Below are 14,844 nucleotides of genomic sequence, written 5' to 3'. Positions count from 1 at the left end.
TGTAAGATTTTCAACCAAGGGCTATTGTAAGACACCTAGCAACTTCCTTGGCCTGACAGATCTGAAACACAGGGGGTTGGCCTAGAGACTGAGAAACTTATGAACTTTTGGAAGGCAAGCAAATTGACCAAAATATCTGTAATTCAGAGCTGGCTAGCTAGTCAGCTAAGTCATCTCAAACTAGTTGGCCAGGAGGCTGTTCCATCACTGCAGGGAATAAGAGGACATGAGGACTGTGTGGAGGACTGGAAGACAGCCAAAGGTTATGGAGAAGGGTGCTGGAGTGGAGGAATGCAGGGACAAGCGATGGCTGCAGACATACTGTAGAAGGAAACAGGACATGGGCACTTCAGTAGGAAACCAGGGAAACCGGCCTAATGAGTATGGTGACATTTTAAAGCATAGTTCAAGGTGAACTTTTCCAACTATAGTAATAAACTGGGTCTATTCCCACTTTATAGTGATGGAAGGAACATTACAACAACTTCTCCCATTAAATTTTTAAAAAATTAAATAATCTTTTTTAAAATTGCATTTGAATGTTTATTGACAAAATGCAGCAAGTATGTGGTTTTGCTGTTAAAGAAAATAATTAAAAGCACAGAAATAATTAAACAAACAAAAGCCAGAGGTAGTAAGTCAGAAAGTATAGGAAAGGAGATTTAGGCCTTCATAGCAGTGAAAATTTCAAAAAAGAACACACATTTGGATACAGGAAAAAGATAATTGAGATGCAAGACGAATCAAAAAGAAATGATACAGAAAATATAGGAAGAAAACATGCTGTACTGTAAGCTCATGGTAAAGAGGAACTAAATTTCACTACAGGTGAATCTTAATCTAAATAAATGAATATCTGGAAATACATTTTTTCAGACATCCTGAATGAAAAATAGTTGAGTACCTTTCCTGACGAGATGTTAGTTAACTGAATAAGGCTGCAACTGCACATGGTTTTATTGGTAATAGACACCTACTAAACACAATACACTACATCAGACTCACCAAAGCACACTGGTGACAGTGGGAACCGCTAGCAAAACTGTCACATTAACTTGGATATTAAGGGAATATTCATATAGCCCTGGGATGACTATTATTCTGAGTCTTCTTCTAGTAGTCAGTAGAGAGACAGGGCTTCTCAAAGAACCGAGGAAAGGTTCCCTGACACATGCTTTCTGGGAACAATTCGCTCCACTGACTATAAAAAGCAGCCTAAGGACTACTCCCTCCCATAGGTATAAGTTACTCAAATAATACCTCATAAATTTTATTTTGAAAAGGACTTAGTTGTTTAGGCTTAGAATCTTCAAATCAATTAAGCATGAATTTACATCTCTGAGTGCATGAGCTTTTAGGCACTACTTCTATACTCAAAGTGGCCACTGCCCTGACATGTAAAGCCAGAGGTATAAAGTTCTCATGCCCCAGTTTATGCTTTACCTGGGTTCAGAGAGAGCACTGGAAAAAATAAAGCACGAAAACTCCAAGAGTTATTAAAACAAAGACAGCACTCTTTGGAAGCACCCAAAACACCAGAAGCTGAGAGAATGTTTGTGGGAAGTATCACTAAAAGCCCTTCTCTCTTCACCCTTCCTTAGACATCAACCCCTGGAGAGACAAACTTTTACCTGATACAGCAGACACACCTGTATGTTGTAACTGCAACCATTAGAAAAACGCCAAACACTCTCAAGAGCCAAGTCTCAGAACTTAAACCTCATGGACAGTCAGCTGAACTTATTTCTGATACAGCTGATTTCTAAATCAGCTGAGTACACTGTAGAATCGTGACAAGACACAGATGCCAGGGGCTCAAATTTCTGAATGAAATACTAAGTACTTCTTTGCAATAGCAATCCCAGAACTATTGCCCCATTTCTTCTACATACCTTTGGGCAACCCGCTATGCTGACAGATGTTAGTCTGTGGCAGTGAAATGCCATTGTGTTCACAGCTTCATCTGTCAGCTGAGGGCAGGAAGAGACACAGCAGTGCTCCAGGTATCTCGTGCCCTTGCAGAACTCCTGAAAGAGTGACAAACAAACCAGTCATTCGTAGGTGACAGGCCTACTCTGTTTTTCTTAATTTACGATACATTTACATCAATCCTTTCATCCACTTCAGGCACTTCAGTTTTCTAGGTACCCTTTATTACTAGTGAAGTCATTCAGCCGTTGTCTGTGAATGTCACTAGAAGAAGAAAAGATGCACTAAGAGGCTATTTTCTATTGTTTATACATTTATTCTTCCACTCTCTGCAAATGCCCATTTGTCTGTATATTAACTTTTCTGGTTTTTGTTTTGTTTTGTTTTGTTTTGTTTTGTTTTGTTTTGTTTTGTTTTCAAAAATGAACAAACAAGTGTATAGGTATAAATTAAATTTTCTTCTTGGAAAGGAATGGGTAAGAATCTCAGGACTGTCACTTGGGGGTTCTGATTTCCCCTGTGGAGTTCAGGCCAGCTAACTGTGGCTGAAGTGCCATGTAATTCCTGCTGTGATACCTGTTGACTGCAATTTATATCCTCATTTTTAGAGCAAAAAAGCACTTGAAAATCCTACTGACTTCAATTCCAGCACCTTTGTAACTCAGGCATTAGCTTTTTTGTATGCCCTGTAAAACAGATCATTTTGGAAAATAACAAACTGTTCAGTGACCTTTCCCAGCGGAGATAACTTCACACATTATGAAACTGTAAGAGCTGTTTACAAAACATTTTGGTGACCTACAGATGGCAGATGGCAGGTGATAAATGGGTGTAAGGTGTTGTTATAATAATAATAATAATAATAATAATAATAATAATAATAATAATAATAATAATAATAATAATATTACTATCAAGACATTTCAGCTTCTACATGAGTTTTTTTATTTTTTACATGAATACCCTTCTCATGTTCTCTTCTACAAGCTGAATTGAAAAGACCAAAGGGACAAATGACCACCTCATTGTGTTCATGTATTTTTCATCTTACATTTGATATTTGCACCTCTAACAGGTGACCATATGAATGAAAATTTTTGGCAAAAAGTACATTAAAGCATATATTTTAAATAGTTTCAGAGAATCCCACATAAAATTTTGCTTCTTATGAAACATGGGTAGTTACAACTTTGGCATAGTATGCACACTTATTGTTTGCAATGAAACTCCTATGAAAGGCCATATAGATTCATAAAAGGTACTTTTCTCCTTTGCATTCTGAAACTTTGTTTACCTTTTGGCCTGAATCTTTTTCAGACCTGAAAATATTCAATTCTAGGCCTACAAAGAAAAGGAGAAGACCATAATCTGTGTTTGTGGAAACCTTCTCTTGGAGACCCTGCAGATTTGTTAACCCAAGAACCAAATAACCTAAAATCGTATTTCTTCACCTAACGGTGCCATGATGTGAGGATTGCAGAACATCCTGTGATCTCACATTAGGTTCAGTGAGAATCTCTCCTATTCTGTGATGTCCAGCCTAAAAACGGTGAGATAGATGTCTTAAATTTGTAACTGAGCTGATCTTCCATGCCTGCTAATCTTGGCTTAAGGCCAGTGTAATTTCTCATTTACTGGAATGGAAATTCTACCTCGATAGGGGAAAGAAAGAAATGCTTATGTAGTAGATTGAATAAAAACCACTGGTTGCATGAAGCTTATCAAAACTTTCAGAAATGAGTCCTGAGGTGAACAGACTAAGGCCAACATGGATAAATAACACGTGTGCATGTACACAGAGACACACAAATGCACATACTTAACATGCACAAATATTATATATATTTATAATTCAGAAAAAAATTCTGTAATAATCAGACTATTGCCTTTGACACACAGCTATGTTATCTTTATGTAAAACAGGAATTGGGACAATAACATATGTTGATCACTGGAAAATGTTAGCTTTATGACCAAAACTTATGCAATTCTGTGTGATTTTCATAAGTCTTACTTAAACAGATGCAAAGAAATGTATTAAGTCTGATATTTTTTTCACAGACTGGAAATTTTTGTCTGTATCCTTATGCTAGCTTCTTTTTTTCTATCTGTCAGTATAGCTGTAGCAAGGCAGTGCTTATTGGGCTTCGGGTTCTTGTTTTATTTTACAAAAATATTAGAATGTCAATGTTTCAACTTAGGACTGGTTAGCGTGGACAATTCAGAATTTATATTAATTGGCTTCTGTACCTTTCCTATTTCAGTTGTAGCTCTACAGGGTGTTTGTAACCTCCAGTACAGAAACATTCTAAACCCAGTGTCTGAATGGTTTTAATCCACGTGTAAGAGAAATTGCACTCCTTTCAGAATCAAGCCTCAGATGTGATGTCACTACATTCCCAGCTAGGGTATGTAGCACAAGCTGAAGCCAAGATTTCAATGCCTGTGAGATATGTTTATCTCGTTTTTACTGGCATAGTTTGTCTACGTAGATATTTAAAATATCCCTCAAAGTTAGGTTCTGAATTTGCTCTTAGCTTTAAGTCTACCCTTACATTATTTTGCAAATAGCACTAAAACATTTGCAATCAAAGAGAATGGAGCTTTGTTTGCTTTCTTCATGCCTGTATCCCTGGTTCTGTGCCTATAAAGAAAATAACAGAAGAGGTTTTGAAGATAAGAAATGTTTGCAAAACATTTATACACGACAAAGAATGAAATAACATAATTTTCTAACTTATTTGCACAATTCTAATTCCACGTAAAGAAGGCCTGAGGACACACATAAGCATCAATGAAAATACGAAATACTAAAGTGCTGCTTATTAAGTGAGCATCATCTGAGTTACGAATGAACAAAGATTGTATTTACAAAATATGTGATCACATAAGCATTTACATACTGTTATAATGCCTGAGAACAAGTAAAATAATTAACACTGTACAGTCAACATTATTTCCATTTATTTTTGGATATATTATTTAGCTATTTTATAACTTTAGAGCAATTTACCTTAACAGTGTTAGCAAAACCCTCCTAACATGCATTTTCTTTCACATGTTTTAAATACTCTTTATATAATCAAAGGATAACCAAGTCATGCAGCATCCAAAGGGGTTACTCTCTACAAATTTTCCATAAATCCTTTAGATTCAACTTACAAAAAAGGACTTGCTATTTTGTTTCAAGCTACTTCTTTCTCCTGCCCTCCCTAGATCCATGACAACATGGCTTCTGTAACCCCCACATGTACTCCCTACTGATGCTTTCTTTCTCAAAAAGTACAAATTCATATGGCAGACAAGGAAACCATAAACACTTTTTTTTTTTTCACAGTCTTTTTTTGAACTTACTCCTATGTAGTAAGACAACTGAAACAGCTTCTTAGCCATAAGCATAGCACAATGCAGAAGTGAATATTCTCCTTTGAAAGCAGCAACACTGATGCTACACAACTTTCTGTGAGGTACACAAGATGTACATACTTGGTCATTGTTTCGGTTAAAAACATGGAACTTTACACAGAACATTCATGACGGGCAAGTCAGAATTATTCCCAAAAGAAGCAAATGCTAATGGCCTGACATGGATGTTGGGTAGCAAGATTCAATCCAGATGCATCCCTTGTGGTACAGCAACAACTGACTCATTCTTACAATATATGGCTATAAAATGATGGATGTTGGAGCTTTATAATGGAAAAAATGTAGAAGCTGAAGACTGGGATTACGTGAGGGCATTGCCTGTACCTGCAGCCTTATGATCTGCAACTGCTTAAGGGCATAAAGTTGACATCATTAAAAAACACGATTTAAGCATTTCTGTTACATATGGTTAGGAACAATTCTCAGTTACTGAAAAAAGTGCTTTTATTTGGATGTCAATCCTCCCTCCTTCCTAACAAAATGAATGGTTCTTTTTTCTACTGTAAAGTTACGAACGAGTGTTTATTAGTTATATTGTTCTGAAACACAAAGCAGTAAATCCACGCAATCGTATTGAATTTGTCAAATCCTCATAAGGTTTTAGGTAAACTTCAAGCAACCTGTGACGAGGGTAAGGAATTTCACAGTTTAACTATACATTTTGGAAACAGTCACCTCCTTTTCTTCATTCTGAATTTTCAAGCTAGGTTCATTTCATGCCCAGTAGATTATGTATGGAAGTAAACAGCAAAACGTTGACCCCTATCCAACCTTTTCATTCCACTTGCAATGACTGAACAGATCTCAGTCATAATGTCTCAGCCATCCCCTTTCCAGACCGCAGGTTCCTTGCTTACTTATCTGTTCCTTTTATGGAGATTGCACCATACCTCTGATCATCCCTATTACTCTCTCTGAATCTCTTCCAGTTTCCAGTGCAATGCTTCACCCATAAAAAGAATTACAGTAACAACGATTAACTGATTTTACCAAAACAAGACAATGAGTACTAATAAATCAGAATTTACTCTGTGGTTACTGCTGTGATGATACTGTTAGTCTAATAAATATTTGGATGGCAAGTCTCATTGTTGATATTCATTAAAAAAAAGAAAGAGTCAGTAAATCAGAAATATTAAAAAAACTATAAGCATTGTAAACTGAAATGAAAATACTGCATTATTATTAATATTTCTAAGATAATTGATAATTATTAAAGAAATAAATTATTTCTTCACTGTGTAACTCCATAACCTATCATCAGTATAAATAACTGCCTTTGTGTCACCTTCAATTTGTAGGTTGCCTTTCTACAAATTAATTCATTTCCTGTTTGACTACTTTATAAAGATTATTGACCCTGGGAAATTTCTGAGTTCATAGGCTAAGTATGAGATCAGAACACTAAACAATACAAATTTTAGCCTAATGTTTTTATTTTAAGAACAATGTCTAGCTTTATATTGCCCAGATCCCATGTTTAAATTTCAAACCCACTGTATATAATAACAATTTTAAAAAGAAAAATAATGAAACAATGGGAACAATTTAGTGAGATTCAACAGATGTCTTGCTGTGAGTGTGAGATCTTTAGAATAAGAAGTCAGTATTTCAAACATCTAGCTTACAATACGTGTAGTCCATTTTCTAGCATATTAGTTTCTGTTACATAGGAATAAATTATGCATTTGATGTTTTCGTAGGACATTTTTTAAGGTTTTATTCAAACAGTGACAGCATGCAATTTGCACTCTTTTTCCCATAAAACATCTATTCAATCTCGAGAAGATGCACATGTATTTCTTATTGAACTATAATTTGTTATTTTTAATCATAGTAATCATACTATTTATGCTGGTAAGTAATATGCCTTTACAGGTATATTGAGACACATTTTTGTGTCACTAAGAGATAATGATGTGTAGCAATGTATCAGCAGCAGATGAGAAACCAAGTGTAACAGACTAAAATAATTTCAACTATTCAATTGAGCTAGACATGCTAAGTCTTCTAAATACGGCATTCAACAAATGACTGACTAAAGAAGTAGAAAGCAAGACCTGAAAGCCCACACCCAGCAATAGGAAAAGTTTTACATAGAAATGTTTTGGATAGAAATTAGTGAAGGATTTGTAGAGCAAGAAATAAATAATAGTACCAGCAATTTAGATTGAAATTTGCACAGTACAACTCAGTAGAAATTAAGGCACTTGTGGAATGAATTTCAGAGACAAGCAGAATTCAAGATGCATTAAAATTCATGGAAGGAACAAAAAAAATGAAAGGAATGAAAGGGGAGAATCATTTGTAAGAGTGAGAGTGTATAATGGTATAATGAAAAGTAAGATCTGTTTTGTGCATGGTTAATTTGAAGAAATAGAGATGTTTTCAGGAAACACCAAGAAAAGAGGTGAAATTTTACCTGAATCCCAGTATCGCTGATGTTTTTGCATTCTGATACAGAAAGTTCTTTTATTTTTCCACGGCGGCCAAGGGCTTTCAAGCCCTAAAAAAAATCCAAAAAAATTAATTTTAAAAATCAGTATATGAAATTATATGTAATTGCGTTTAATATTTAAGATGGTCAATAATATCCAATGCCTGTATAATAAAGCATCTATCTAAGAATTACAGCACCTTTTAAGACATTTTCTTCAGCAGAATACATTTAGTTTATCCTCCAATTTTTGCTTGAGGTATGTACAAGGATTAAGAATTCTTTACAGAAATAGATAAACTGAGAAAGCAAAAACTTAGATTTTCCTACCTGTTCAGAAAGAAACAAACAGAAGTAGAGTGGTGTGAAATACTTCCACAGGACACAGACTAGGACTCTCAGACAAAATATGTTTATAGATCTCCTCTAAAATCTGGGTTTGAAAGAACTTTTCACATTTTTTTAATTGGAAGAACAAAATACTATTTGCGATGACCAAATAATATCTTAAAATTTATGCCTTTATGACTTGTTTACCACTTTATGGTTACAGCTATGGTACAAGGCAACATTTGAAATGGTGCAGTCACTGTTAGGTACATGAACAATCCCCATATTCTAGACAATACGGAGGTGAAAACCTTGGTAAATTCCTATTTTAGTAGTGCAAAAGTATCCAAAGATGCTTTATGATTTTTGCTGCTTGTACACCAGCAAACAGGACCATGTTCTGATCCTAACCTCTCTAATCTGAAGGAGAATTAAATGTTCCCTTTGTAAAAGGTATTTAGATAGTTACAGAATATCTCTGTGCTTCATATCTATAAAGTAAACCACTGAAAAACAAAGTTATCACTTAAATCCGTATGGTTAATAAATTATCTACAATTAGGCAGCAAACAGCACTGCACAGAGAGGAAATATCTTGAAAAAATAAGTGCATGTAAGTAGTGTCTGGAATCCAGATGTGGACTCTGTAATGATAATGCTGGAAGAGTGCGGCTGGAGTTCAGATTTTGTAAATTCCTGAAATCTCACTGAGTAAAAACAAAAAATGGAACAATGAAAGAGATTTCCAATCCTGGCTACTTATGAAAACAAAGACATCTGCATTTTTCTCAGCAGACACAGTTACGTGGTGACCATTACTTTCAACAGCTTCATGAAAATCTACAGAATTCAAATTTTTGTTGACCATAGCACTCCTATTCAAGACAAAAAAACAGCTATGTACTTAAACACCACATGGGTTTATGCCAGAATTTGAATTCCTTACAGCAGAGACTGATAGTAATGGGGGTGACCTTATGGACATAATTTCTTCTTGCATGTTTATTTAAAAGTGGCACCACTTTAATGTACTTGGTAATGAAATACTAAATAATATTATAAAGATTTTTTTGCTATATAACAACTAATGCTGCTATGACATCATACTAATGGTTTATATGACTAGAGTGACATTGAATCACAGAACAACTATTTTTTTTTCAGTGAAAATCAAGGTCTCCTTTGAGGCGTTTCATTAATAATTCCAGATCTGAGAAGGGAGAGAGTGAGGACTTGGGAGACAAGGAATGTCATTAGGAACTGTTTAATACATAGAAAACCTACAAAACTTTTACATTTCAAAAAATAAACCTCTTCAAACAAGCTCTATGCAGGAAGTCTAGTCTATGTGAAATTTTTAGCTATTATTTTCGTATCTAACATATATATAAAGGAGCCAGTTATCACTAGTTTTTATTATACTTCCTGATTTATTCGTAGTATTCCCTGATAAGTAACATCAGAGATCCCCATCCAGGATATTGACCTATTTCTAGATAATATTATCTTCTACACTAAGCCTCCCCACATTTTTGAAAGATATCGTCAGAGATATCATAGTATCACTGGATCTCCTAGAAATAGATGCTAGTAAAAAAATACTGTGCAGCATACAGACTAGAATCACCCACTCCTGTGACTCCAAAAATATATTTCCTTTTTAACATAAAGAAATCACCCCATGTACCTTGGGTCAATCTTCTGTTGCCACGGAGAAAAGGAAGACTTTGTCTTACATCTCTTGTATAGCATGTATATTACCGTTTCCATTTAGAAAAGAACTGTAAAAGAAACTTCCTCTCCAACCAATTTTTTCCAAGCAATTTTTACATTTTTTGTTCTCTTTCATTAACTTTATTATGTGAGGCCCAAACATTCGCAAAACATTATTTACTATTATTTCATCATGGTTTTTGTAGATGAGAACCTGAGTATCAACTGTACCAGTTGGTGAGGGTCTTCACTTGCTGGAGACAAAAGTCATCCGAGGCTATGGCATACCAAAGAACAACTCTTTATATTCACAAGCTGCAAGTCTCTGCCTTTCAACTGCAGACTGCAATGAATGTACTGTCTCTCGCTAACCATAACCATGTGCTATGCTATTTTCAACTTCTTCTGAGATTCCTGTTCACATATCTCTTTGTAACCTTAAAGGTCAGCATCTGTAATGTATCTTTATGTTCTAGAGACATACAGATGTTACTTCCTATTCATACCCCAAACCAAACAGATTGACCTCAAAGTGACTCCAATCTTGGAAGACAGTTCTTAAGAGGCATCTCCCACCTTCCATTTCTGAGCCATTTAACATCAAATGACTCCGTTTATCCTCTAAAATGCTCAGATTTCTACACAGATTAGCCACAGTCAGGCACCAATTTCATGGATCAAACACAAGAAGAATGTAATTCCTATCATGCAGTATCATTTTGCTAATAACAATACATATGTGGCAGAACAAAGTTCAGTTTCAAATGTCAAAAGCCTTCTGGAAAATAGGTAAGTTCTTAAGCAAATGTAGATATACTGTTTCCAGTTCCTGAGCTGATATAAAGGTGGGTCAGACCTGTTTGGAGAAACTAGAGACACTTTTCTATTGCAGCGCAGAATCCCCCTGTATGACTTAGTGTATAATGCATGCCATAAAATTAAATTTCTGTACCTAACATAATTTGTGGTTAGACCAGATCATGATTTACGAAATACAGTTGCCAACATTTGTGTTGGGAGTCAAGGTGTTAGCACATCTGGCATCAATTGTAATGACTCTCTGTGTTAGTATTTCCTACTTCTATGCAGAATTAAGTTGCTAAGTCTCCAGGTCAAATTCTCTCTTCCTCTATTCTCCCAAGCAAGCTGGAGTGCTAACATCTGAATTTGGAGACCACTTTAATAAATTTTAACATTTCCTTTTCTCTGCCTTGGGAATGTGTGTGATTTATTACATCCTTTCCTTTGGAAACCAAATGCAACTAATTCATTTGCAGTCTGTTGCTGGTTATATCTATTAGACCTGATAATATTTTTTTTCTTAACTTTCACAAGGCTCTTATTCAGTCCTACTGGCCTAATTTTCCAACAGACCAAAATATGGAGCCAGCCTATGGATTCAAGTAACCATAGATTCAGAATCCTACTAAGAGTGCAAAGAAATTCTTCTAGATAACAGTGGAAAGCCAAAATGCCACTCTGTTTTGATTTTTCCCCCCTATTTAGAAACTTACAGAAATATTAGTAAATATTTATGTTTCAGCCTGGCCTTCAAGACCAGCCAAGATCTGAAGATTATTAAGTACAAACACATAAGAAAAGAAAGTTGAGCTGACTGTGCATACATCTATATAACCACTACTCCAGAGTTCCCAGTGATTACAAATGATCCTCAACTGCAAAGAGTAACTACACACAGCACACAAAAAAATCTGTTCCTGAGCAGCTGACTTGATGCCACAGATAATTCTTGAGGACGTGTTTCAGCCAAAAGAGAGAACAGGGCCTTAGACTATTACAAGAGAGAATTTCATGCATGACAGTTATTGCAGAAGAAAACACAGAAGCAAAGAATATTTCTCTGTGTACTACATACTTCCTTTTTATGTTTGATTTCAGAAGTGTATCAGGGTTCTTCCCATTTTTAAAGTATTTTACATATTTTTTACATTTCAGGCTTTTTTTTCCCCCTCTCTCATTATTACACTTCATACCTTGAGTCTATGTCAGGGCATATACTGCTTTTGTTGCTGGATGCTCTATATAGCTCAGGAGTCAACTTAGTTACTTTAACAGCTCCTTTTATTATTATTTGCTGTGGTTTTTCTGACTGTCTAAATCCTGCTTGACTTAAGATACCTTGTTCAAATGTCCTGAACTTCTATACTTAATGGTTTATTTTATGTCCCAAGAAGATGGGTGGTCCAGGCCATATGCATTAGCAGCTTGTGTCAGAATGAGTAAAGCTAGGCAGCTGAATGCTTTCAGACTCTCAGACTGGGAGCAAAACTGCCAAAGCTGTATAGTATAGATATCAGAAGAAGTTCAAGACATATTAACAAAAATATGGAGAACATTAGAATAAAGCTTATAAATAAAATTGCTTCTCTAACTCATGGAAGCTTTCCCATTGTCACTGGGTCTGCTTTTATAAGAAAGATGAACAGGTTTTAGCCCTAAATGCCAGTGTTTCCAGCTCCATAATAGAAGCTTAAACACTTTGCATGTATTGTAAAGGCCTTTACAATGATATTTAAAATGAGTTGTGATTACAATATTATCTATGCATTCATGAAAATATTCACAATACTCACAATTTAACAACCAGAAACCTATGGTCCCTATTCCTGGGAGTTTAGGAGAGCAAAGGGTGAGGAAAAACAATGAGGGATATAATGCTAGCAAGAAAAAAGTTTTTCTCAAAGAATTTAGTCTTTTCAAAAACTCAACATTTTTTGCACTGTCATTGTGTCTTTAAAAAAAAAAATGCTGTCACTAAATTTGAAATCTTTTCATTTGTATGTCTCTTTTGTTTATAACCCTAAGAAACCAATTTGTAGTACTTCAGCAGTGACAAAAACAAACGTCCTTCCCACTGTTAAAGGTTATTGAGACTTAAAAACGTGTGTTAATTTAGTTTTTAAAAATCAATTTTGAATAAAGAAGGAAATATTTTCTGAAATGTAAAAGGATGAATGCTAAAATAACTGAGTGAATAAATTAATATTTTAAATGTAATTGTGTTTTATTTTATGTTTTGTTATGTATTGTATATGAGTAAGAGCAATTTAGTCAAAGCTCTAATGAGAAAAGTGAAGAAAATTCTGTGGTATGCCACCAATCTCTCATATGCATAAAGCTGATATCCTTTTCATGGGAAGGTATTTGATTTTGTTAATGAATGCTCTTCGATTTTTATTTAGCAAGATGTATAAGTGTACACACAACCTTAAACATGTGATGGATTACTTGCCTTATTCTAGATTCTGTTTAGAAGTTTACCTAGGCATTTTCTCTCAATGGAAAATGCAGAACTTTCTATATAATACCCAAATTTAAAAACATGCAATGATTATTATGCAATTCCGAGTCTTGACGAGCAGACTCGGGACAAGGATAATAAACTTCTCCAAACATGAGAGAGAGAGGAGTGCTGTATTTCTTATTAGCATTGCATATTTCAGTTACCGTGAGCCTACAGGGTACCACATTAACAAGATCTCATCAAGAAAATTTTAAGAGTCATTATATTTCTTCCAAATGCAACACGTTCCCTGAATGAAAGAGAGAGTGCAACAGGAACATTTCACTTATTTGGCAACAGAGAAACTACAGAGGGAGGCACAAACAGTGGAAAAAACTTCCATTTTGATTAACATTTAAGTCAGCCATACTGAGGCACAAATCTGCAACAAAATCTGCCTCTCCTCTATCCTTTCCTTACATATGTGTCATCCTTACTGCACTAAATTCTGCTCTGCTTTGATGGGCAGAATGATTCTGTCATCACTTGAAAAGCTGGAAAGGAAATTTCTCCTGTGTAGTGCAAATCTATGTTGCGTATTCTACATGTTACACACTCAATAGCAACACAGCAAAAGCAAGAGAGATCCACTGCACAGGCTGCAGGAAAGCATATGAGCCTTATAATTTCTCTTTATCAGCAGAGCGTAACACTGTTGATTACAGCACATAAAACATTGCGCTCTCTGCTACATTTTTAAAGCAATTTGGCAACAGTACTTAAAAAGTCTAAATGGAAAGGTATCTTAATACAACCTCACCTGTATGCTATTAAAATGCATAATATAAAACCGCATACAAATAGTAGCTTGTTGCTTGTTTTAAGATTAGAAAATGTATTTATTATGTGTGCATGAATGTTACATACTAAAACCGCAGTGAACAGCAAAAAAACATAACGGTTTTGTAGCTAGTACGAGCAATCAGATCAGAAATTGCAAACATGATAAATGGTTAATTTCCGGGTTAATTTATCTGTCTCGTGGGAGGGAGGCAACTGAAAGCCTTAGAAATGCAGTGTAAGCAAAAGAGCTTGGTTTATTGCCAAGGTCATGGGTTGCGCTATGTGAAAACTAGAGTAAGAAGTAACAAAGCATTTTAAAAGACTAGCTGTGGCAGGCAAGGAGACAGAAAACATTTATGTTGAAACACTGTGGGACTGTAATTCAAGGCATTATAAAACTCATTCAGATATAATTTTATATATCAAATTGCCACATTAAATCAAGTCTTCTTGGATTTCCCAACCCTCTTTACTTAGCTTAATTTTTTTTTTTTTTTTGAGGCCTCCAGAAAAGATACAGGCATTTTAATTACTTTATTTCACATTTTAATTACTTTTGCACAAACTTTTTGTTAGAGTCAAACAATAAAGTTCTTGGTCAGAATTCTGTTGGAACGGTGACTAGTCTCTATGGCAAGTTTTCGTCCTGAAGTTTCTCCTATATTTCTGTGTTCAGTGAAAAGAGTTTGCCCCCAAAGTAAAAGAAACTGCAGAACTGGCTCTGAACCCTGTGCACAAAGCAGGACCTGCCAAGAACATTTAATGTGGAGGCCTGCAATGTTTAACCTGGCTCCCACATTCATTATTTTGCTTTCCAGAGTCTTAGCAAATTGACACATTGAAGATACCTTGTTAGAATTTCTTTCACAAGTAATTATTTTCTAGACCACAGTGTAGAGCACTGACTGCTAGAGCTAACATT

At 35.2% G+C, this 14,844-nt stretch overlaps 1 protein-coding gene across 1 annotated transcript in view; it reads right to left on the bottom strand.

Annotated features, from left to right (window-relative positions):
- The window catches only part of FBXL13 (F-box and leucine rich repeat protein 13), an 80,397-nt gene that overhangs the window by 11,848 nt on the left and 53,705 nt on the right, over positions 1-14,844 (bottom strand). Inside the window, exons 16-17 of the mRNA XM_026868010.1 lie at positions 7,778-7,861; positions 1,893-2,027 (exon numbers count right to left, since the gene is read on the bottom strand). Of these exons, the coding sequence (XP_026723811.1) occupies positions 1,893-2,027; positions 7,778-7,861 (219 nt within the window). The remainder of the gene's footprint in view (positions 1-1,892; positions 2,028-7,777; positions 7,862-14,844) is intronic.

Source organism: Athene cunicularia (assembly GCF_003259725.1).
Source record: "Athene cunicularia isolate RWA chromosome 1 unlocalized genomic scaffold, athCun1 chr1_part2, whole genome shotgun sequence".
Taxonomy (NCBI): domain Eukaryota; kingdom Metazoa; phylum Chordata; class Aves; order Strigiformes; family Strigidae; genus Athene; species Athene cunicularia.
Note: the sequence above shows the minus strand (reverse complement) of the source record. Positions and strands in the feature narration are given on the sequence as shown.